General features: G+C 41.8%; 2 protein-coding genes and 1 long non-coding RNA gene across 3 annotated transcripts in view; all 3 read right to left on the bottom strand.

Moving 5' to 3' along the window:
• The window catches only part of LOC309846545, a 762,900-nt gene that overhangs the window by 99,435 nt on the left and 637,313 nt on the right, over positions 1-26,152 (bottom strand). The window lies entirely within an intron of this gene.
• Positions 12,008-12,958, bottom strand: LOC309847242 (olfactory receptor 1N1-like; the record flags this gene model as incomplete). Its single annotated transcript, XM_082697188.1, has 1 exon — positions 12,008-12,958. The coding sequence occupies exon 1, from the start codon at positions 12,890-12,892 to the stop codon at positions 12,008-12,010; it is 885 nt and encodes a 294-aa protein (XP_082553314.1). The 5' UTR covers positions 12,893-12,958.
• Positions 22,882-23,823, bottom strand: LOC309847241 (olfactory receptor 1G1-like; the record flags this gene model as incomplete). Its single annotated transcript, XM_082697187.1, has 1 exon — positions 22,882-23,823. One exon carries the CDS (start codon positions 23,821-23,823, stop codon positions 22,882-22,884), a length of 942 nt encoding a protein of 313 aa, XP_082553313.1.

The raw sequence follows: 26,152 nt of genomic DNA, 5'->3' as shown, positions 1-26,152 counted from the left end.
AACCCAGACATGGACCCTCATCTCTATGGTCAATGAATCTTTGACAAAGCAGGAAAGAATGTTCAATGGAAAGAAGACAGTTTCTTCAACAAATGGTGTTGGGAAAATCAGACAGCTACATGTAGAAGAATGAAACTGGATTACTTCCTTATACCATAAACAAAAATAAATTCAAAATGGATGAAAGACCTCAACATGAAACAGGAATCCATCAAAATCCTAGAGAACATGGGCAGGAACCTCTTTGACCTTAGCTGTAGTCACTTCTTGCTAGACCTTGTCCAAAGGCAAGGGAAACAAATGCAAAAATAAACTACTAGAACTTCATCAGGATAAAAGCTTTTGTACAGGAAAAGAAACAATAAAAAAACTAAAAGGCAACCTGTGGACTGGAAGAAGATATTTGTAAATGATGTATCAGATAAAGGGCTAGTATCTAAAATGTATGAATAGCTAATCAAACTCCTAAAATGCCAAAAAAAAAAAAGAAAAAAGAAAAAAGAAAAAAGAAAATCCAGTCAAGCAATGGAGGGAAGATATGAACAGACATTTATAAGGAAGACATGCAAATGGCCAACAGACAGGGGAAAAATGCTCCACATCAGTTGGCATCAGGGAAATACAAATCAAAACCACAATGAGATGCCACCTCAACTGGCCAGAATGGTAAAATGAACAACTCAGCAAACAACAGATGTTGGCGAGGATATAGAGAAATGGGAACCCTCTTATACTGTTCCTCAAAAAGCTAAAAATAGGTATACACTTTGACCCAGGAATTGCTCCTCCTGACCACAGGATACAAAAATAGTGATTCAACAGAGTACATGCACCCCAACGTTTAGAGCAGCATTGTACACAATTATCAAAATATGGAAAGAGATCAGAGGTCCATCGGCGAATGAGTCAATAAAGATGAGGTGGTATAAATATATATATGTACATATATGTGATGGAATATTACTCAGCCATCGCAAAGAGTGGATTCTTGCCACTTGAAATGATGTGGAGGGAATTAGAAGGTATTATATTAAGAAAAGTTAGTTAGCCAGAGAAAAATACCATATAAGTTCATTCATGTGTGGAATTTAAGAAACAAAACAGATGACCATAGGGAAAGCGAAGGAAAAATAAAATAAGATAAAAACAGAGAGAGGCAAAGCGTAACAGACTTACCTGTCGGGAGCAAACAGGTTGCTTGAGGGGAGGTGGGTGAGGTTATAGGGTAATTGTGTGATGGGCATTAAGGACGACACTTGGTAGAATGAACACTGGGTTCAACTGATGAATCACTAAACTCCACCCTGAAACTAATAATATATTGTATGTTAACTACTTGCATTTAAATAAAAAAAGATCTAACACTGTATGTTAATTGCACTGGAAATAAAATAATTAAAACATTTAGAAAGAGCAAAATGAAAAAAATATTTAACAGATTCAGAAAAATAGTTTCTTCACCAACAATCAGAGAAGTTAAGACTAAAGCAAGGAGATACCATTTTCTCTATCATATCTGTTATAATTAAGGGGGAAATGTGAACATCAAAATATGGAGAAGATGGAGACAATTGGGCACTCTCATTTGGGCATCTTGGCAGAATGGATAAAGGGCCCTAAAAAGGTACTGCTTAGGTATTCTACTTTTGAGAATATTAAATGTAATGGACTGTGAATATATGAAAATCAGTTATTTTCAGAAATTTTTTGCATCATTATTAGTAATCGCATAAGCTTAGAAGCCATCTAGCCATCCAAACATGGCAAAAAAGCATATATATCATGGATTTTTTTCTGATGTAACCTTAGAGAGGCAAACATTCAGGAAGAGATAATCATAGAGAGACAACTCATGCTTTAAGATTAAGCAAAAGCGTACATATAGTTGTACCAGCAGTATTTTCTCAACAACTGAAGATAAAAAGTCATTAGGAAGGGAGAGACAAGATGGCAGGGAAGTAGAAGGAGGTGCCATTTCAACCTGTACCCTAAAGTAAGCTGATTACCTCCTGAAGAACTCCGATCACCCATGAAATCAGCCTGAGATCAGAATTACACACGTCTGGATCTCTACAGAGGCAGAAGATGCCAGTGGGCAGGTAAAGTGGAGTAGGAACGTTGGACTGATATTGGAAGATAAACAAAAGGGGGCGGGAGCCACCAGAGGCTACCCATTGGAAAGTAATACCCCTATACGAGAGTGCCCTGCGTCTGGGGACCAGCATTTAACTTGGAGTCTGGTTGAAAGCACTCAAAAAGAGCAAAGGATTGCGGTGGGAAATTGTGGGAATCGGGGCAGTTAGGGACAGGGGCTTAAGTCCCCGGGCCCCAGCACAGCTACCCCTCCCTGGCACTGAGCCAGAGAGAGTGCGGTGGAGAAACCAGTTCTTGGTCCCTGAGCCGCCAGCATGAGAGCGTATGGGGTCCAGCTCCCATGAGGGGCTGTGAGCCTCACCAGCCAGCAGAAGCACAGTCTTTTTCCAGTACCCACGCGAGTGCCAGGCCGTGCTATCATAGTCTGGGTCGTGCCCCACGCCCTACCCTGAGAGAGTTGTGTGCAGGTGCCAGCCCGGCACTCTCAGACCCAGAAAGACCGGGCATTCCCAGCCTGGGCCAGCAGGAAAATCTCAGTGTGCGATCACTGCTTGGAAACTCTCTGGCACTTTGGAGCTGCCCAGACAGCCACTGCTGTCATGGTTTTGGGTACAAGCAGGAGTTCCTGTGTCTCCAGGGACTGCGACTCGGAACCTGCTCTGCCAGCAGCTGAGGGGGAACTTATGTGCTCTATAGCACGCAGAGGGGACAGACTGAGGCTTCTCTCTGAGAGGGAGGTCTGGGTGCAGTTTGGTTTCCTCTAGACCTCCAAAAACCATCAAAAGCTGTCAAGACGAGAGAAAAAAAAAAAAAACCCAACAACGAACAAACAAATATAAAAAGCTCCAGAGAACAAAAGCCTGAAAAACTGGTTTCTTCAGAGCCCACTCCCTTGGGTGGGGGGCGGGGGCCGGAGGACTTAACTCAGGGAACATTGCCTGAAAACTCACGTGGCAGGCCCCTCCTCCAGAAAGCCAATGGCGGGGGTGGAGGGGTGGGGGGGGGGGGAAGATGACAAGAGAAAAACCACCACTACTTCATAGATACAACTTTTATTTTTAACTTGTTCCCACTATTCTGGTTCATTTTTTTTTTTTTAATATATAGATAATTTTTTAAATTTAATTTTTAAAATTTATTTTCAGTGTAACAGTATTCATTGTTTTTGCACCACACCCAGTGCTCCATGCAATCCGTGCCCTCTCCAATACCCACCACCTGGCTCCCGGAACCTCCCACTCTCCACCCCTTCAAAAACCCTCAGATTGTTTTTCAGAGTCCATAGTCTCTCATGGTTCACCTCCTCTTCCAATTTCCCTCAACTTCCTTCTCCTCTCTAACTCCCTTTGTCCTCCATGTTATTTGTTATGCTCCACAAATAAGTGAAACCATATGATAATTGACTCTTTCTGCTTGACTTATTTCACTCAGCATAATCTCTTCCAGTCCCGTCCCATGTTGCTACAAAAGTTGGGTATTCGTCCTTTCTGATGGAGGCATAATACTCCATAGTGTATATGGACCACATCTTCCTTATACATTCATGCACTGAAGGGCATCTTGGTTCTTTCCACAGTTTGGCGACCGTGGCCATTGCTGCTATAAACATTGGGGTACAGATGGCCCTTCTTTTCACTACATCTGTATCTTTAAGGTAAATATAGATAATTTTTTAACCTATTTACCATCACAATGAGATGTCCAGTACATCAAATTGCATAATAACATTTTAACCTAAACTTTTTGATACATATACCCATGTTTTTCTGTTGCTTTTTTATTTTTAACTTAAAAAAATTTAGTTTAATTTATTCTTTTTTTATTTTTATTTTTTAAGATTCATATAGAGTTAAACTTCAAGGTAATTCCCGTCCCCAATCAGTGCTACCCCTATAGGTTAGCCAATTTTTAATCCTGCCTTATCTTAGGAAAGTTGAGTCCTTTAACAAAAATATCAAGATACATCCAGGAAGAATCAAAATAACTTCCTTGCCCACTCTGAGAATTTATAACCACTCTCCCATCTTTTTCTTCCGCCAGTGTTTCTGTGTATTTGTGTTTGTTCTGATAGCATATAAATCTTATACTTGGCATTCTTTTTGATGAGGTTCTTTTTTTTTTTGCATATATATATATATATATATATATTATATATATATATATATAATTTCTCTCTTGTCATATACTTTTATCAGTCTTTTTGTTTGTCTGTCTTTCTATACGTCATAAATCTTACCTTGGGGCCCATTTGGGCTGAGCCTTCTCTTTTATATTTCTTTTTTCCCCCTGTATCTCTCCCTCTCTTTTCTTTTTCTCTTTTTTCTCTTTCTTTTTTCTTTCGTTTGGGTGGGGACTCCTGATTGCTCAGAAGTGTTTGAGGGAGAACCTTGACTGCACCATGGTCGATACATCCAGCTACATCCATTCAGCCATCTCTCACCAAAATGACTAGGAGGAGGAATGCCCAACAGAATAAAAATTCAGAGGATGGGCCTTCTGTAACAGAGCTAATGGCTATTGACATAGACAATATGTCGGAAAGGGAATTCAGGCTAAGAATTATCCTGGCAATAGCTAGGTTGGAGAAAGCCATGGATGACCAAACGGAATTGATTAGGGAAGAACTGAAAGCCACCAGGGATGATGTTCACAATGTTAGGACAGAACTGAAAGCCACCAGCGATGATGTTCACAATGCTCTCAATGAGTTCCAACCTAATCTATATTCTCTAAAAGCTAGGGTAACTGAGATAGAAGATAGAATTAGTAATCTGGAGGACAGATAGAAAGGATCAGAAGGAAGCCTGGAACAAACAGCTTAGAAGCCACAAAAACAGAATCAGGGAAATAAATGATGCCATGAAATGTTCCAACATCAGAATTATTGGAATCCCTGAAGGGGGGGAGAAACAAAGAAGTCTAGAAGATATAGTGGAACAAATTCTCCATGAAAATTTTCCCAATCTCACGAATAGAACCAGCGTTCATGTACTGAGGCACAGTGGTCTCCCCCCAAGGTTATAGATTCCTCAAAAGTCCTTGAGACACCTAATAGTAAGAATGAAGAATTATAATTGTAGGCAGGCCCTTTTGAAGGCAGCTAGGACAAAGAAGCTCCTTACATACAGAGGAAAGCCCATCAGAATAACGTCAGAAACCTGGCAAGCCAGAAACGGCTGACAAGATATATTCAGGCCACTAAATGAGAAGAACATGTAGCCAAGAATACTTTATCCATGAGAGACTATGGACTCTAAAAAACAATCTGAGGGTTTTGAAGGGGCGAGAGGTGGGATGTTGGGGTACCAGGTGGTGGGTATTATAGAGGGCATGGATTGCATGGAGCACTGGGTGTGGTGCAAAACTAATGAATACTGTTATGCTGAAAATAAATAAAAAATAAATTTAAAAAAACACAAAAAACCAACCAACCAACCAACCAACCAACAAACAAAAAAAGAATACTTTATCCAGCAAGACTGACATTAAAAATAGGTGGAGAGGTAAAGAGTTTCTAAGACTGGAAAGGCTTAAAAGAGTATGTGACCACTAAGCCGACACTGCAGGAGATATTAAGGGGGATTCTATAAAAAAGGAATAATCCCAAGAATAACATTGAACAGAAGTATAGAGACAATCTACAGAAAGAAAGACTTCAAAGGTAACACGATGTCAATAAAAATGTATCTATCAGTAATCACTCCCAATGTGAATGGCCTAAATGTGCCCATAAAATGACACAGGGCTGCAGATTGGATGAAATGACAGGACCCACCCATATGTTGTCTACAAGAGACCCATTTTGAACCTAAAGATACACCCAGATTGAAAGTGAAGGGATGGAGAAGCATCTTTCATGCCAAAGGGTCTCAAAAGAAGGCCAGGGTAGCAATTCTTAGGTCAGATAAATTAGATCTTAAACTAAAGACTGTAGTCAGAGATACAGAAGGACACTACATCATTCTTTTTTTTTTAAAGATTTTATTTATTTATTTGACAGAGAGAAATCACAAGTAGATGGAGAGGCAGGCAGAGAGAGAGAGAGAGGGGGGAGCAGGCTCCCTGCTGAGCAGAGAGCCCGATGCGGGACTCGATCCCAGGACCCTGAGATCATGACCTGAGCTGAAGGCAGCGGCTTAACCCACTGAGCCACCCAGGCGCCCGGACATTACATCATTCTTAAAGGGACTATCCACCAAGATGATCTAACAATTGTAAATATCCATGCCCCCAATATGGGAGCAGCCAATTACATAATAAAACTATTAATCAAGATAAAGAGTCATATTGATATGAATATATTAATAGTAGGAAATCTTAACACGCCTCTCTCAGTAATAGACAGATCATTGAAGCAGAAAATCAATAAAGAATCCAGAGCATTGAATGACACATTGGACGATATGGGCCTCATAGATATATACAGAACATTCCACCCTAAAACAGCAGAGCACTCATTCTTCTCATGTGCACATGGAACCTTCTCCAGAATAGACCACATACTCAGTCACAAATCTGGACTCAACCGATACCATAAGACTGAGATTATTCCCTGCACGTTCTCAGATCACAGTGCTTTGAAACTGGAGCTCAATCTCAAGGAAAAGTTTGGAAGGAACACAAACACCTGGAAGCTAAAGACCACCTTGCTTAAGAATGCTTGGATCAACAAGGAGATCAAAGAAGAACTGAAACAATTCATGGAAACCAATGACAATGAAGACACTTCGGTCCCAAACCTATGGGATATAGCCAAGGCGGTCCTAAGGGGGAAATACATAGCCATCCAAGCCTCCCTCAAAAAAACTGAAAAATCCAGAACACAGAAGCTGTCTCTACACCTTAAAGAACTGGAGAATCAACAAGAAATCAAACCAACTCCACACACAAGAAGGGAAATAATCAAGATTAGAGCAGAGATCAATGAGACAGAAACTAGAGATACAGTAGAATGTATCAATGAAACTAGAAGCTGGGTTTTGAAAGAATCAATAAGATCAATAAACCATTGACCACACTAATCCACAAGAAAAGAGAGAAAGCTCAAATTAATAAAATTATGAATGAAAAGGGAGAGATCACAGCAAACACCAAGGAAGTAGAAACAATCATCAGAAGTTATTCAACAGTTATATGCCAATAAGTTAAACAACCTAGATGAAATGGATGCATTGCTGGAAAACTATAAACTCCCAAAATTGAACCAGGAAGAAATTGACAACCTGAATAGACCGATATCTAGTAATGAGTTTGAAGCAGTGATCAAAAACCTCCTGAAAAACAAGAGCCCAGGACCTGTTGGATTCCCTGTGGAATTTTACCAAACTTTCAAAGAAGAAATAACACCTATTCTCCTGAAGCTGTTTCAAAAAATTGAAGTACAAGGAAAACTTCCAGACTCTTTCTATGAAGCCAGCTCTACCCTGATCCCCAAACCAGTCAAAGACCACACCAAAAAGGAGAATTTCAGACCAATATCACTGATGAATATGGATGCTAAGATTCTCAACAAGATCCTAGCAAACAGGATCCGACAGCACATTAAAAAGATTATCCATCATGACCAGGTGGGATTCATCCCTGGGTTACAAGGACGGTTCAACATTCGCAAATCAATCAATAATAGAACAAATCAATAAGAAGAGAGAAGAACCACATGGTCCTCTCAATTGATGCAGAAAAAGCATTTGACAAAATCCAGCATCCGTTCCTGATTAAAACACTTCAAAGTATAGGGATAGAGGGAACATTCCTGAACTTCATCAAATCTATCTATGAAAGACCCACAGCAAATATCATCCTCAATGGGAAAAAGCTTGCAGCCTTCCCGTTGAGATTAGGAGCACGACAAGTATGCCCACTCTCACCACTCTTGTTCAACATAGTATTAGAAGTCCTAGCAACAGCAATCAGACAAAGAGAAATAAAAGGTATCCAAACTGACAATGAAGAAGTCAAACTCTCTCTCTTTACAGATGTCATGATACTTTATATGGAAAACCCAAATGACTCCAGTCCCAAACTACTAGAACTCATGCAGCAATTCAGTAACGTGGCAGGATACAAAGTCAATGTACAGAAATCAATGCCTTTCTTATAGACTAACAATGAAAATACAGAAAGGGAAATTAGAGAATCGATTCCATTTACTATAGCACCAAGAACCATAAGATACCTGGGAATAGACCTAACCAAAGAGGTAAAGGATCTGTACTCGAGGAACTACAGAACACTCATGAAAGAAATTGAAGAAGACACAAAAAGATGGAAGACCATTCCATGCTCTTGGATCGGAAAAATAAACATTGTTAAAATGTCTGTACTGCCTAGAGCAATCTATACTTTTAATGCCTTTCCGATCAAAATTCCACTGGTATTTTTTTTTTTTTTTAGATTTTATTTATCTGACAGACAAGAGATCACAAGTAGGCAGAGAGGCAGGCAGAGAGAGAGAGGGGGAAGCAGGCTCCCCGCTGAGCAGAGAGCCCGATATGGGGCCCGATCCCAGGACCTTGGGATCATGACCTGAGCCGAAGGCAGAGGCTTTAACCCACTGAGCCACCCAGGCGCTCCTCCACCGGTATTTTTGAAAGAGCTGGAGCAAATAATCCAAAAATTTGTATGGAATCAGAAGAGACCCCGAATCGCTAAGGAAATGTTGAAAAACAAAAATAAAATTGGGGGCATCACGTTACCTGATTTCAAGCTTTAGTACAAAGCTGTGATCACCAAGACAGCATGGTACTGGCATAAAGATAGACACATAGACCAGTGGAACAGAGTAGAGAGCCCAGATATGGACCCTCAACTCTATGGTCAAATAATCTTTGACAAAGCAAGAAAAAAAATCCAATGGAAAAAAGACAGTCTCTTCATAAATGGTGCTGGGAAAACTGGACAGCTATATGTAGAAGAATGAAACTTGACCATTCTCTTACACCGTACACAAAGATAATCTCAAAATGGATAAAAGACCTCAACGTGAGGCAGGAATCCAGCAGAACCCTAGAGGAGAACATAGGCAGTAACCTCTTCGATATCAGCCACAGCAACTTCTTTCAAGATATGTCTCCAAAGGCAAAGGAAACAAAAGCGAAGATGAACTTTTGGGACTTCATCAAGATCAAAAGCTTCTGCACAGCCAAGGAAACAGTCAAGAAAACAAAGTGGCAACCCACACAATGGGAGAAGATATTTGCAAATGACAGTACACACAAAAGGTTGATATCCAGGATCTATAATGAACTCCTCAAACTCAACACAGACAAAACAGACAATCATAGAAAAAAATGGGCAGAAGATATGAACAGACACTTATCCTATGAAGACATACAAATGGCTATCAGACACATGAAAAAATGTTCATCATCACTAGCCATCAGGGAGATTCAAATCAAAACCACATTGAGATATCACCTTACACCAGTTAGAATGGCCAAAATTAGCAAGACAGGAAACAACATGTGTTGGAGAGGATGTGGAGAAAGGGGAACCCTCCTACACTGTTGTTGGGAATGCAAGTTGGTGCAGCCACTTTGGAGAACAATGTGGAGGTTCCTAAAGAAATTAAAATAGAGCTTCCCTATGACCCTGCAATTGCACTACTGGGTATTTACCCTAAAGATACAGATGTAGTGAAAAGAAGGGCCATCTGTGCCCCCAATGTTTATAGCAGCAATGGCCATGGTCGCCAAGCTGTGGAAAGAACCGAGTTGCCCTTCAGTGCATGAATGGATAAGGAAGATGTGGTCCATATACACTATGGAGTATTATGCCTCCATCAGAAAGGATGAATACCCAACTTTTGTAGCAACATGGACGGGACTGGAAGAAATTATGCTGAGTGAAATAAGTCAAGCAGAGAGAGTCAATTATTATATGGGTTCACTTATTTATGGAGCATAACAAATAACATGGAGGACAAGGGGAGTTAGAGAGGAGAAGGGACTTGGGGGAAATTGGAAGGGGAGGTGAACCATGAGAGACTATGGACTCTGAAAAACAATGTGAGGGTTTTGAAGGGGCGGGGGGTGGAGGTTGGGGGAACCAGGTGGTGGGTATTAAGGAGGGCACAGATTGCATGGAGCACTGGGTGTGGTGCAAAAACAATGAATACTGTTATGCTGAAAAAAATAAATTAAAAAAAACAACAAAGAGGCAACCACGGAATGGGAGAAGATATTCGCAAATGACAGTACAGACAAAAGGTTGATATCCAGGGTCTATAAAGAACTTCTCAAAGTCAACACACACAAAACAGATAGTTATATCAAAAAATGGGCAGAAGATATGAGCAGACACTTCTCCAATGAAGACACAGAAATGGCTATCAGACACATGAAAAAGTAGTCATCATCAGTAGCCATCAGGGAGGTTCAGATCAAAACCACATTGAGATACGACCTTACACCAGTTAGAATGGCCAAAATTAGCAAGACAGGAGACAACGTGTGTTGGGAGAGGATGTGGAGAAAGGGGAACCCTCCTACACTATTGTTGGGAATGCAAGTTGGTGCAGCCACTTTGGAAAACAGTGTGGAGGTTCCTAAAGAAATTAAAAATGGAGCTTCCCTGTGACCCTGCAATTGCACTACTGGGTATTTACCCCCAAAGATACAGATGTAGTGAAAAGAAGGGCCATCTGTACCCCAATGTTTATAGCAGCAATGGCCACGGTCGCCAAACTGTGGAAAGAACCAAGTTGCCCTTCAATGGACGAATGTATAAGGAAGATGTGGTCCATATACACTATGGAGTATTATGCCTCCATCAGAAAGGACGAATACCCAACTTTTGTAGCAACATGGATGGAACTGGAAGAGATTATGCTGAGTGAAATAAGTCAAGCAGAGTGTCAATTATCATATGGTTTCACTTATTTGTGGAGCATAACAAATAACATGGAGGACAAGGGGAGATGGAGAGGAGATGGGAGTTGAGGGAAATTGGAAGGGGAGGTGAACCATGAGAGACTATGGACTCTGAAAAACAATCTGACGGTTTTGAAGGGGCGGGGGGTGTGAAGTTGGGGGAGCCTTGTGGTGGGTATTAAGGAGGGCACGGATTGCATGGAGCACTGGGTGTGGTGCAAAATTCTGTTATGCCAAAAAGAAATTAAAATAAAGTCATTAGGAAATGATAGGCGGGAAATACTGCAAAATATTATCAATGTTTTTCTTTATAAGGAGGGGCAGTGAGTGTTTCTGTTTTTCTTATTTGTTTATGTTTGACAAAATTACTCTAATGAGCATGTATTATTCTGCAGTTGAGAGACATGAAATACATGAAATAACCTAGAGTTTAAAAACCAAAAAATCAAGGGCTTTTCCATAACTTGTAATCTCTTTGTCACGGTCTTAGATCTGATCCCTGTGGCGTTCAGGCCAGTCCTCTGATCTCTGTGCCTTATTTTCCCCCTAGGATTATTCTTGTTTTCTTAGTGCCAGCAAATTGTGTGTCTTCTCAGTGCAGCCTTCTGTGTGTGTAGGTTAGTCCCTCTCACTGAGCTGCTTCAAAAGCTGGGCTTGGAAATGGTCCTGAAACTGAGAGCACTTGACCCTTCCAACTCCTGTGAGCATTGCTTGTTGATGAGTGGGACCTGTTAGTCATAGACTGGGCTGGTACCTGGCTTCATCCCAGAACCCCAATTCTGTCTGATGTTTTTCTTTTGGTGATTCACACTGTGAGGTTTGAATCTTCTTGGACACCTGTATACCCACTAATCAAGTCACCTTGTAGTAATGGCTGGCCACTCCTTCTTCCAGGTTGTAGCGGTGTCCTTCACAAGTTGATTATTCTCCTTCTGTCCAGTCAGTCATTCTCTGTTTGATGAACCTGCTCATGATGGCAAGCATCCATCTTGCCTTGAACTTGAGTTTTTGCCAAAATTGCAGTGGAGAAATGCAGGGAGAAGTCATTTCAGAGAGTCTGAACTTCCAGTCTGTGGCAGGACCCATTGCAGAGTAGAGTATCTTCTCCAGCCTGGAAGCCTCCACAGAGCCCCCTTCATGTCTCTGTTCCTCAGGCTGTAGATGAATGGGTTCAGCATGGGGGTGACCATTGTATATATCACAGATGCAACCATTCCAGTGTCTGCTGAGTAGGAGGATGAGGGCCGGAAATACACCAGAAAAAGTGTCCCATAGAAGAGCGTGACGACTGACAGGTGAGAGCCACAGGTTGAGAAGACTTTGTGCTTCCCCCCAGCTGAGGAAATCCTAAGGATGGTGTGCATGATTTGCGCATAAGAGACCAGGACACAGGCAAGAGGGACCACACCTGCGAGGGCTCCTTCAGCAAACATCATGACCTGAAAGATCTGGGTGTCTGAGCAGGCAAGTTTGAGGACAGGGAGAAGGTCACAGAAATAGTGTGGAATGGAATGGGAGGCACAGAAGGAGAACTGAGCCATGAGGAGGGTGAGTGAGAAGGCCAGGAGGTGGGCGCAGAGCCAGGATGTGGCAACCAGCAGCAGGCAGCGTTGGGGACACATGATGGTGGTGTAGTGGAGAGGAAGGCAGATGGCTACATAGCGATCATATGCCATCACAGCCAGCAGGAAATCATCCAGCAGAGCCAATGCTATGAAGAAGTACATCTGCATGAGGCAGCCAGTGTAAGTGATGGTGTGGTGCTGAGTGATGGTGTTCACCAGCACTTTGGGGACAATGGTGCAGGATAAGCAGGTATCAATGAGGGACAGGTTGGCCAGGAAGAAGTACATGGGAGTGTGGAGGTGCTGGTCAGAAACTATGGCCAAGATGATGAGCAGGTTCCCCAACATGGTGACCAGGTACATACCCAGGAAGAGCACGAACAGGAGAGGCTGCTGCTCTGGGTGTTTGGAAAAGCCCAGGAGCCGGAAGTCGGAGATGCTTGTGTGGTTTCTGATTTCCTTAAGTAGAGGAAATTATGAAGAGAATTTTGCTTAAATAAGGCAGGCTCTGAATAATACAGACCGCAAGGGCTTTGATTTGTTTTTCTGTGTTCTTCGAAATGGTCACTGTGTTCTTTGAAATGGTCACTTTGAAATGGTTGGAGAATGGTGTGAGATTCACTAGGAGCTGTAACTCTGCGTTTATAAACATTGAGGGCTGTGGACTATGGTAATGAGGCTTGAGGATGAGCTGTAGTTTGGGTTCTAGATTCTTGTCATGTAGCAAGTTTTTTGCATGGATTATCTGAGTGACATAAACTGGGATTCCCCTGAGAGAACTTTGGCAAATTCCGTTCCCTGTCTAAAAAACTTAGAACAACAAGCTTGGTCTCTTCTCTTTTGGAGCTCATTTTGGGGTCCTGCATCTACTAGGATTTTGTGGGCAGAGGGAGCCTGTGTGTATGTGTGTGAGTGTGAGAGTGCATCCTGGGGGAGATGGTGGAGGAGTCGTCTCTCCAGAGAGGAGCCAGTGGAGACCAGGGGTTTTTAGGTGTAGTGTGGTGTTCTGCTGACCTTTGCCTTAGAGAACCATTCTGCTGAGTCAGCGTGGACATGAGAACATTGGAAACTGAGATGTGTTCTCTTATTAACGACAGACCAGTTTCGTTGTCCTCATCAACCTCGCCACCACCATCTTTCTTTAAAAAGAAAGATGTGCTGGAGACAGGATGGGAAGCTTTTCTCTGCTTCTTATCTCGGTCTAAGCTTGGCCAGTTTCTGAACTCTGATTGTGTATTTCCTCATTTGGACCATGTGCAGCACCTTCATGGAGTCATTGAGGTGATGACTGAGATAACATGTATGGAGGGCAGGCTACTGTTGAGGGTGGTGACACTCCTGCCATTGTTGGTCACACTTGCTGACTGTGAAGCAGGGACACACGATGCAGTGGATAAGCATCAGATGCCCTGTTAGAGCTCTGTTCCTGTATCATGTTTGTTTCAGGTTGTGATAAAAATGTAGTATACCCTTGGGAGTTAGACAGAATTTCCCCACTCTTTACTTTTCTTTTCTTTTTTTTTGTTTATGTTTTATTTCTTTAGAGAGAGAGGTTGAGAATGACGGTGAGTGAGGGAGGAGTGAGGGAGAGACAGAGGGAGAGGAAGAGCCTCTCCAGCAGACTTCCCACTGAGGAAGAGCCCACGTAGGGCTTGATCGAGGATCCTGAGATCAGATCCCAGCGAAAATCAAGGGTTGGATGCCCAACAGACTGAGTCACCAAGATGCCCCACTCCCACTCTTTACTCCTTAAAGATTTTATTTATTTATTTGACAGAGATCATAAGTATGCAGAAAGGCAGGCATGCACACACAGAGAGAGAGATAGAGAGAGAGGAGGAAGCAGGCTTCCTGCTGAGCAGGGAGCCCGATGTGGGACTCAATCCCAGGACCCTGGGATCATGACCGGAGCCTAAGGCAGAGGCTTTAACCCACTGAGCCACCCAGGTGCCCCCACTCTTTACTCTTTATATGATTTTGAAAAAGTTGCTAAACTTTTTAAATGGGATAATATCTTTTAAATGGGATAATATCTGAGTTCTATGAATCCAGTGTTTGCGAAGATTACAATGGGATAAAAAATGATGGTATAATGTTTAGACCAAGGCTGGTACATAGTAAATGCTCAGTAAATAGGGTCTGGTATTGTAATTGCTTTTTTCCTTTTTTAATAACGTGTGGGTGCTTTGAGGTTGTGGTGTTGTGGCCTGTGCCTCTAGATTGGGCTTGCCACTTGTGGGGTGAGGACATCAAAAGCCACCTCCACCACTGTGACCATGAAACCATCAGTAGCGTCAGCAGCACTGGCTCTGAAGAGTTATATCTCTACTCAGACCCGTCAGTGGCAAAGCCATTGACATTTTGGGATCTGAAGCCATGTGTAAACTTGGACAAATCACAGAATCATCAGAGCTCCCCCTTGCCTCAGTGATTAACGGAGGAATGGGAATGAATGAGTCTATCTGGAATAGTTTTTGGTGGCTTGAGTTTTTAGATGAAGAGAGGGTGCAAACAAGTTTGGTAAACTGATGGGATGTAGAGGAGTCAGTGACTAGTACTGACTTGGTGTGGTGGCTGAGAGAGTTTCTGGAACCACACCCGCCCAAGTGGACTGAGAGGGAAGTGTGCTTTGTCCAGGACACAGATGGGGCTTGGGGAAGGGTGGTCTGAAGCCCATTCTCTTCAATGACTTCAAACTAGATCATCAGGGACATGAAGGACCCCCGAGGTAGGTGGCCCTGCTCATGATCCGAAGAGCCAGAAATTGATTGACAGATGAGGATGTAGGATAGAAAGAGGGAAAGCAGAAGGAGCAGGATTATTGCTCTGTGTGTGTGTGTGTGTGTGTGTGTGCACCTCTGTGTGTTTTTTGTGTGTGTGTGTGTGTGTGTGCGCGCGCAAGCATGCTTACAAGGGGGCTAAGGTATACGGCTCTCTTGCCATCCATATGCCTCAGTTCTTACCTGGACATGCTGGCCAGCCTCAGTCTCTGACACTTCCAGGGAGGAGATAGGGTTTGCTAGAGAAGACATGGCTGGAGTGAGTCACAGAGCCCTTCCCTGTCTGTAGGAGCAGCACAGACTAAAGACTTTGGTCTTGGTGATATCTCAGGCACAGGCGCTGCTGACTTTTGACAGGCAGTGTCTCCTGGGACCCATTCCCAATCTTCTAGTTAGAGCCCAGATGGGGCAATTGTCCAACCACCAGCTGGTCCATCTGCATCAGGACCCTCTGTGTCCTGGCAGCGTCAGTGATAATACCATTCAGATGACCAGGGCTGGGATCCCTGAGGGACTCCTGGTTTTTCCCCTGTGTGAGATGCTGCTTGGCTGCATCCTCCTGGTCTGATCCTGAATGGGGCCTATCTGTATCATAGAGTCACTCTTTCTAATTAGAGCCCAGTCCCCATGGATGAGATACAGTCAATCCTGGAAAATAAGAAAAAAAGAATGAAGATGAAACAGATCAGGAGCAGGAGTACCTGGGTTGCTCAGTTGTTTGGACATCTAATTCTTGATTTTCACTCAGGTCATGATCTTGCGGCTTGCGATGGCCCTGTGTTGGGGTATAGGCTTGATGAAGAATTCACTTGTCCTTTTTCCTCTGCTCCTCCACCATCTCATTGTGCTCTCTCTCTGTATCAAATGAATCAACTGATATATAAATAAAATCTTTAAAAAACTCTAGATTAAGAAAATGATCAATACTTCAACTATTAGGGCACCTGGGTGGCTCAGTGGGCTGGGCATCTGCTCGGGTCATGGTCTCAGGTTCCTGGGATGGAGCCCTGCATTGGGCTCTCTACTCGGCGGGGAGCCTGTTTCCCCCTCTCTCTCTGCCTGCCTCTCTGCCTACTTGTGATCTCTCTCTGTCAAATAAATAAATGAAATCTTTAAAAAATACAAAGAAAATCCCACTTCAGATATCATATAGTAGAGGGACTATTCCTATTTTCAGTGTCCCTGGAGATCAGAGATATGAATACTATGTAGCCTATCTATAAAGCTCAGGATGCAATCTCTAAATTCTTTTTTAAAGATTGATTTATTCAGTTTTGGAGGGAGAGAGCATGGGTAGGATGAGAGAGGGAGAGGGAGAAAGAATCCCACACCAACTCTGTGCCAAGAGCTGAGCTCCATGCTGGGCTGGATCTCATAATACTGAGATCTGGACCTGAACCCAGATCAAGAGTTGGACCCCATAAGTCAAGCAGAGAGAGTCAATTATCATATGGTTTCACTTATTTGTGGAGCATAACAAATAGCATGGAGGACTTGGGGAGTTAGGAGAAGGGAGTTGGGGGATATTGGAAGGGGAGGTGAACCATGAGAGACTATGGACTCTGAAAAACAATCTGAGGGGTTTGAAGTGGTGTGGGGTGGGAGGTTGGGGGAAGTATGTGGTGGGTATTAGAGAGGGCACAGATTGCATGGAGCACTGGGTGTGGTACAAAAACAATGAATACTGTTATGCTGAAAATTAAAAAAAAAAAAAAGAGTTGGACCCCGAACTGCAGGTGCCATCCAGGTATCCTAATCTCTGAATTTTTTAATTATTTTTTTGCTGTAATTGTATCATACTCTCAAAAAAAGTTTGTAAAACATCTGTGCTCTTGAACGAGTGGTAATATAATGAATGCCCATTCTCCCAGCACTCAGCTTAAATAGTTGAATCCTGCAGATGCCCTGTGTGGACCCATTTTTCCATCACATCCTTTCCTCCCCCTTTTGAGGAAATCACCGTTGTGAGCACTGTGTATCATTTCTTGTTGCTCTTTGTAGTTTTGCCACATATGCATCTTTGGGGGTGGTCCTGGAGAAGATGTGACCCCCCAGTTGACTCATGAATTAGCCCCAGGGAATGGGAGGCTCCCTATCCCTTCCCCTGACCTCAGAATGTAGCTCTGCCCACTCTTCCCATGATGGGAGCCATTTTCAAGCACACAGCCTTGAGTTAGCCATGTGCCTTCGAGACCCTCTGGGAGGCTAAGTGACTGAACCCCTGTGAAGCCTCTCTGTATATAAACTTTTGTGATTCTGGTGGGAGGGTGTGCCCATCTACTTGTCTTGGGGTGCCCTAGATAAGACATGCCCTGCGTGTAAGTTCCCTTGCTTAGTAACACTGTTGCTACCAATGGGCATGGCCTATCTCTTTCCTTGGTCTCTCCCTGCTCTCTTTTCCAGTGTTCAGTTCACACTGTATAGTTAACTCTAAATGTGCCTGTTTTTGTCCTTTATGGGAATGGAATTACACTTTTTACATTCTTCTGTGAACTGGGCTTGTTGGTTAGCGTTCTTCCTTCATACTCAGTCACGTAACTGAAGGGTGTTCATGTTCAGTGGTATCTCGTACAGATCACAGCATCTCCTTATGCACCCCTGTAGCCAGCCAGAATTCTGATTTCAGACATTTTGAGTTTGGAATTACTGTGTGTGTATGTTGTCTGTGATTCTCTCACAGGGTCCTGGGGACACAAACATACCTTGTTTCCACAACAGAAGGAATGTGTAGTCACACTGAGTACAACTAGTTCAGGCTATACATACCCTCGTGTAAATTCAGATTATGGTGACCTGCTCAATGAGTTCACTGAAAATGCATAGAAAATCCTTCTCTCATGAGAGATTTTTGTATCACAGAAATGTATATAGATATTCTGGTGCCCATGTAGTAGTTATCATGGTATGTACTTTAAAAAGTTAATCAGTGAAGAGTAAGACAGAGAAAACTGTGCAAAACACAAACACCCCCCGACCCCCAAGAAATATTAGAAACCAGTCCCCTCTGTGCAACTTCCCAGATTTAGAAGTCAAATGTGGCCAGTACATCTGACACTCGTTTTGTGTGTCCTGCTAATAATCATGACTTTTCTTTCATTCTGGATGAAAATAATCCCTGTCCTCTTTGGAACAGTTTCTTTTAGCTTTATCTGTTTCTGAACTTTAAATAAATGTGCTCATCCACTACGTATTCTTTTCTCTGGCTCCTTCTGTTCAATATTTTTACTTATATGAGATTTTTCTGGATATGTGTATGTAGTGGCGGTATATTCATTACCATTGCTGTGAGTTGATCATTCTGGTACCTGAGTCTTGGTGCACACATGCGTTCCTTTCTGTTGTGTACATGCCCAGGAATGGCAAGGCTAGGTTCCAAGATATCTGTATCCTCCAGCTGGGTACACATTGTGAAACTGACCTCCAGGGAGATTGTCCCACATTGCACTTGGACCAGCAACGTGTGAGAGCGCACGTTGGACCACATCCTGGCTAAGTCCTGGTGGTTTCAGCCTTTTCCACTGTGGTCATGTTGCTGTGTGTGTGGTTTGGGTCTCATCTCCTGATGGTTTGATTTTATATTTCAGTGGTTAATTATGAGATTGAGTTCCTTATAAATACTCATTAGCATTTTAAAAAAGATTTATTTATCTTAGAGAAAGAGTGAAAGAGCAAGAGAGAAGAGAGCAGGGGGAGGGATGGAGGGAGAGAGACGAGAGAAGCTGACTCAGGGCTTGATCTCACCAGCCGGAGATCATGACCTGAGGGGAAATCAAGAGTGAGGCTTAACTGAGTGAGCCATCCAGGTGCCACTCATTAGTATTTTTATTTCCTTATTTTGAAAGTGCTTGTTTCAGTTTTTATTCATTTTTTCCGTTTAGTTATCTGTCATATTCAGATGTATTTATAGAACTATGTAGAACTATTTATTCTAGATCCTAGTCCTTTGTTGATTTATGTACATGATAAACATTTCCTCTATCTCTGGTTTGTCATTTCACTGTTTATAGTGCTGTTTGCTAAATCAGTATTTTTATTTTAACTGATTGAATTCATCAGTTTTTTTTTTTTTTTTTCCCCCTGAGTGCTTTATTTGTGTCTGGTTGAAGTGGTGCTTTCTTTCATGAGTTCAGGAAGATATTTGCCAGCATTTTCTTTTAAAAACTTTTTAATTTTGCTTTCCCCAATCAGTTCTTTAGTGCATCTGGAACTGATTTTTGTGTGTGTAGTGAAGTGTGTGTCTGAGTGTGGGGGGTTGTGTGTGTCTGTGTTTTATTTGTTTTTGTATGATGGTCATTAATTATTAATTCCAGTGGTTCTTCCATAGACTCCTTTGAATTGCAATTGTATGGAAATGTTATCTGTAAACAAAATGCTCCCATGTTTCTTCCTGTAGAGAATTTACATCCTCTCTGTCTTTTCTCTCTCACTGCCCTGGATGAGACCTCTCAGGTTGGAGTGCTGTGGTGAGAGCTGGTATTCTCATTCCTTGTTTAGACAACAGATTTAAATGTGCGATAACTCTTATGTATTATATATGCCATATGTTTAAAACAAGGCAACCTTTTTCAGGTTAAGAAAGTTTTCTTTCATCCCCATTTTGCCAAGAGGACCTTTCAGTGAGTGGATGTTGGAGTTTATGACATGTTTTTTCTTCCATCTGTTGAGATGTTCTTCTTGCATCAGATAATTTTTGGCCTTTGCTGTATAAATATGGCGACTTACTTTGGCTGAGTTTTGAATGTAAAATCCACCTTTCCTTCTTGGGAAAACTCAGCTTGATAATGATATATTTTATTTTCTTCTGAATTGTTGTGATTGTATTGCTAATATTTTACTTTGGGTGGTGCATTTATTTTATAAATTTCTTTGATGCATTTATCCTCATGGAGATCAACTTGTTATGGTAATTGTTTGCAATGTTATTGTCAGCTTTTGGTATGAAGTTTGTGTTAATCTCATAAAGGGAATTGGAAGAGTGTTCCTGCATTTTCTATTTTTTTGAAAGGATTTATGTTTTCCTTCTTGAATTGTGTATAGAAAATCACTCTTGCAGCCATTTGGGACTGAATCTTTCTTCAAGGAAGGGCTACTAATGAAACTTTCTCAATGGTTATAGGTTTATTTAGGTTTTGGTTTTTGTTTTTACTATATTAGTTTTGATGTGATATGTTTTTCTAGAAATCTATTTAAATTTTGAAGTTTATATAACATTGTTTGTAATATCTTCTTTATTTTAATATCAGGGGTAATGTCACTCTTTTCTTCTTATTGATAATTAGTATTTTACCCTATAACCATTTTCATCAGAGGAATATAAATTAACTTTTCAAAAAATCTTTTAGCTTTGTAGATTTATTCTATTTTATCATATTTTGCTCTCAGCTGTTTTCTTGCTTGGATTGATATTTGTTGTTTTTTTTCAGATGGATTCTAGACTTAGAGTTTTGTAACCTTTTCTTTGGTTTACATTTGCATATAACTAATTTTCTTGTGAAAAATATTTTGTAAATAATGTTTTATAATTGGTTTTCATTCAGATAACAATATTTTCTGAAAGCCATTTTGATTTCTTTTACTCCTAAGATTATTTCTAGCTGAATTTCCCAACTCCCAAATATAAATTTATTGTGGGGAACATTTTGTAATGTATATGGTTGTCATATTACTATGTCATACATATGAAGCTGATATTATTATGTTGCAGACTATTTGTCAACTACACTTCAATTTAAAAAATGATAGAACACTGTAGGTTAATTACACTGGAATTATAATAACAAAAAATAAAAATATTAAAAAAGAATGAAATGGGAAAAAAATGGTTAGCAGATCCAGGAAAACAGTTCCTTCACCAAAAACCAAAGAAGTTTTTTATGCCAGTACCATGCTGTCTTGGTGATCACAGCTTTATAGTAGGGTGTGGTACAAGAACAATGAATACTGTCACGCTGAAAATAAATGAAAAAAATTTAAAAAAACCTAAAACAATATGTAAAAAACAAATAAACATATTGAGATTATTAACTTCACTAATAAAATTATAGAAAATTTAAAAAAATCAAAGAAGTTTGTGTAAAACACCTTGCTCCCTGCAATACATGCCCTCCTTAATACTCATCACCAGGCTAACAATGAATCATGGAACACTACGTCAAAAACTAATGATGAACTGTATGGTGACTAATGTAACATAAAGAAAAATATAAAAAAATCAAAGAAGTTAAAACTAAGTCAAAGAGATACCATTTTGTCTATCATATCAGTTTTAATTAAGGGGAAAATGTGAACATCAAAATATGGAGAAGATGGAGACAATTGGGCACTCTCATTTGGGCATCTTGACAGAATGGATAAAGGGCCCTAAAAAGGTACTACTTAGCATTCTAGTTTTGAAAATATTAAATGTAACAGACTATGAATATATGAAAATCATTTCAGAACTTCAGAGAAATTCTGATTTCAGAATCAGAAATGGTTTCAGAAATCATTTCTTTCCTTTTCAGAGAAAATAATTTCTTTTGCATCATTGTTTATAATAGTGAAAGCTTAGAAACCCCCTAATCATCCAACCGTAGTGAAAAAGCAAATATATCATGGATGTTTTTGTGATGTAACCTCAGAGAGCCAAACATTCAGGAAGAGATAATCACAGGGAGACAACTCATGTTTTAAGACTAACCAAGAAAGTACATATAATTGTACCAGCAATATTTTCTCAACATAGTAAAGACAAAAAGTCATTAGAAAAAGGTAGGTGGGAAATACTGTAAAATATTATCAATGTTTTTCTTTACAAGGAGGGGTTGTGAGTGTTTCCTTTTTTCCTATTTGTTTATGTTTTACAAATTAACTCCAATGAGCATGTATTATTCTGCAGTTGAGACACATGAAATAACCCAGAGTTTAAAAACCAAAAAATCAAGGACTTGTCCATAACTAGTAATCTCTTTGTCACTATCTTTGATCTGATCCCTGGGGTGCGTGTTGGGGCCAGTCCTCTGATCTCTCTGTGCCTCATTTCCCCCCTAGAATTATTCTTGTTTTCTCAGTCCCAGGAAATTGTGTGTCTTCTCAGTTCAGCCTTCTGTGTGTGTAGGTTCTCCCCTCTCAGTGAGTTGCTTCAAAAACTGGGCTTGGAAATGGTCCCTGAAACTGAGAGCATTTGATCCTACCAACTCTTGTGAGCATTGCTTGTTGGTGAGTGGGACCAGTTAGTCATAGACTGGGCTGGTACCTGGCTTCATCCCAGAACCTCAATTCTGTCTGAACCTCAAAATTCTCAATTTTGATGATTCCCACTGTGTGGTTTGAATCTTCTTGGACACCTGTATACCCACTAATCAAGTCACCTTGTAGGAATGGCTGGCCACTCCTTCTTCCACGTTGTAGCTGTGTCCTTGGCAAATTCATCTTATTCTCCTTCTGTCCAGTCAGGCATTCTCTGTTTGATGAACCTGCTCATGATGGTGAGCATCCATCTTGCCTTGAACTTGAGTTTTCAAAATTGCTGTGGAGAAGTGCAGGGAGAAGGCATTTCAGAGAGCCTGAAATTCCAGTCTGGGGCAGGACCCATTATGGAGTAGAGTATCTTCTCCAGCCTGAGAGCCTCCACAGAGCCCCCTTCATGTCTCTGTTCCTCAGGCTGTAGATGAATGGATTCAGCATGGGGGTGACCATTGTATATATCACAGATACAACCATTCCAGTGTCTGCTGAGTAGGAGGATGAGGGCCGGAAATACACCAGAAAAAGTGTCCCATAGTAGAGAGTGACCACTGACAGGTGAGAGCCACATGTCGAGAAGACTTTGTGCTTCCTTCCAGATGAGGGGATCCTGAGGATGGTGTGCATGATGTGGGCATAAGAGACCAGGATACACGTAAGAGGAATCATGCCTGTGAAAACTGCTTCAGTTAACATTGTGTCCTGATAGATCTGGGTGTCTGAGCAGGCAAGTTTGAGGAGTGGTGGTACATCACAGAAAAAGTGTGGGATGGAATGGGAGGCACAGAAGGAGAACTGAGCCATGAGGAGGGTGAGTGAGAAGGCCAGGAGGTGGGCGCAGAGCCAGGATGAGGCGACCAGCAGCAGGCAGCGTTGGGGACACATGATGGTGGTGTAGTGGAGAGGAAGGCAGATGGCCACATAGCGATCATATGCCATCACAGCCAGCAGGAAATCATCCAGCAGGGTCAATGCCATGAAGAAGTACATCTGCATGAGACACCCAGTATGGGAGATGGCATGGTGTTGTGTCTTAATGCTCACCAACACCTTGGGGACAATGGTGCAGGAAAAGCAGGTCTCAACGAAGGAAAGATTAGCCAAGAAGAAGTACATGGGGGTGTGGAGGTGCTGGTCAGAAACTATGGCCAGGATGATGAGCAGGTTCCCCAACATGGTGACCAGGTACATGGCCAGGAAAAGCCCGAAGAGGAGAGGCTGCTGCTCTGGGTGGTCAGAGAAGCCCAGGAGCAGGAAGTCGGAGATGCTAGTTTGATTTCTAATTGCCATTTATAGTAGCAGAATTGCAGGGAATTCTTGCTTAAGTGTACACAGACTCCAACAATTTATATCATTCAAAGCCTTTCATCGGTTTTCTCTGTTCTTTTCAGATGCCATTAAAATGCACTCCTGGTGCATGATGCACTCCATCTCTCACTGGTGGGCATGTAAGCATGTACAGATCTGAGAACTATGGACAGTAGCAACAGGAGATCTTTTGGGGGTCAACTTCATATTTTAGGTGTCTCGTAAATTGTCCTGTAGACCTCCTGGATGAGGCTGAACTGGAGCTTAGCTCGAAAGAATCTTCCCAGGTCTTAGTCCACTCTCTACTTTATTAAAAACTAAAATCTTAAGCTCATAGCTTAGAGGTCTGAGAAAAGATATCTTGAGGATGGGAATTTGCTGGACAGTTACTAAGGAGCATCCTGTTTATCCTCATTACTTTTTATATTTTAGACTTACATCCTTTGAACCTCATTTTCTTTACCTATAAGATATGGAGACATAAACCTACCCTATAGGACTGTTGAATGCCTCAAAATACCAGAATCAATGAAACATTTTTTTCAGGACCTGTGTTGTAAAATCCAAATTGAGAGATTTTATCTCATATATTTGGATGGTATAGAAGGATGAACCCACAAACAGGCAATGTCAGCCTGTGCTCATGTTATGAGCATGCTTTTTGAAGTGGCAACAAGATATATTCCCTTTGGGTCTGATGAGCCTTCATGGGGCCCCAGCCTCCTGTGATGTTGAACAAGTCTTCTCAGTGTTTCTGGCTTCAGTTTCTGCATCTGCTTAAAGAGGATAATGATGCCAAAATCAGAAGGTTGTTGAGGATTAAATTATATAAGGATTGTACAGAACTAGAAGAGTGACTGTCTTATATCAGATGCTCATCAAATAGTAGCTTTCCCTGATACTATTGTTTTCTTTAGACAGAGGTAACAAAACGAGGGTGCCTTCTGGAGTGAGTGACCAACTAGTCCTCCATGTTTGCTCTGGACTTTTCTACCCCCTTTCAAAACTGAACATTTCACTTCCAGGAAAAACCCTCAGTCCTGAGAAAATTGGACTTTTTCTTGGTCCCGGTCTGTGGGAAGCTGAGTTTTCAAAACTTTAAGTTTCATATATAGAGTTTTAAGTGCCGTTGTCGCCAATTTCATCATCATGCCCTTGGGTGGCAATAGCTCTGACCTAGTAGTACTGTGACAAAGCTTCCACTCACACATGTGACATGTGCAGGCCCAAGTTTGAGTCCCATGTCTACCATCTTGGCCAAATCATTTACCTTCTCAGAACCTCAGTTGGAAAATGAGCCTAAATAAATCTATTGCAAATACTTCTGATACTTAAAAAAATTAGCTAGGGTGTGCTGGCCTGTTAATTATTGTGGAGATTGTTTCATTTGGTGGTGGTATAGACTGATTCTGGAAGCCACTCATAATCCCGTGGGCTGAGAGGGAGTTGTCCACGAAAGTCAAGGGGTCCTGAGCACTATTATTTCACAGATACAATGTCTTAGCCACTGCCGGGGGCTTGGGAATCCCTGATCTGCACTGACTTCAGGCTGGACTATCAGGGAATTCATGGATATCAAGTAGAGGCTCTCCTTGTGGTGGTTAAGCAAGCCTGGTTGTATTTGACTGAGAGCAAGGAAGGGACAGGAAAGGAGGAAGGAATAGGAGGAGAAGGAAGTGTGTGTGTGTGTGTGTCTGTATCTGTGACCAGTACCTCCCATCTTCACCCCCTCAGGTCTTACCTGGAAAATCTGACCATCCTCAGGTTTTGTGTCCATCACTAGGTGTTGGGTCTGTCTTGCCTATTTGGTTTGCTTCCCCTTCTTTTCCTCAAGAGGACTTGCTATGGGGCACCTGGGTGATGCAGTTGCTTAAGTATCTTACTCTTGATTTCAGCTCAGGTTGGGATCTCAGGGTCATGGGATTGAGCCCCATGTTGGGCTCTGTGCTCAAGGTGGAGTCTACCTGGGAGTCTCTCACTCTCTCTCCCTCTGCCCCCACGAAACTCTAAAACGCATAGATAAATCTTAAAAAAAAAAAAAACCGAGAGGACTTGCTACAGCCTCAGTATTCTTCCTCCTCTGTAACAGCAGCATGGACTAAAGAGTTCGGGCTGGAGCAACCCGTCGTCAGGAACAGGAGCCAAGGAGAGCTGTAGGATTTTCATGTGTAGTATCTCCTGGGACCTAATCCCCAATCTCCTAGTTAAAGACAAGATGGGGCAAATGTCCAACCTCCCAGCTGGCCCTTCTGGGCCCTGGATTTGTGAGTCCCAGCAGTGTCAGGAGCACCTTTGTCTCAGAGTGACCACA

This window comes from Mustela nivalis, assembly GCF_964662115.1.
Source record: "Mustela nivalis genome assembly, chromosome: 13".
Lineage (NCBI taxonomy): Eukaryota > Metazoa > Chordata > Mammalia > Carnivora > Mustelidae > Mustela > Mustela nivalis.
Note: the sequence above shows the minus strand (reverse complement) of the source record. Positions and strands in the feature narration are given on the sequence as shown.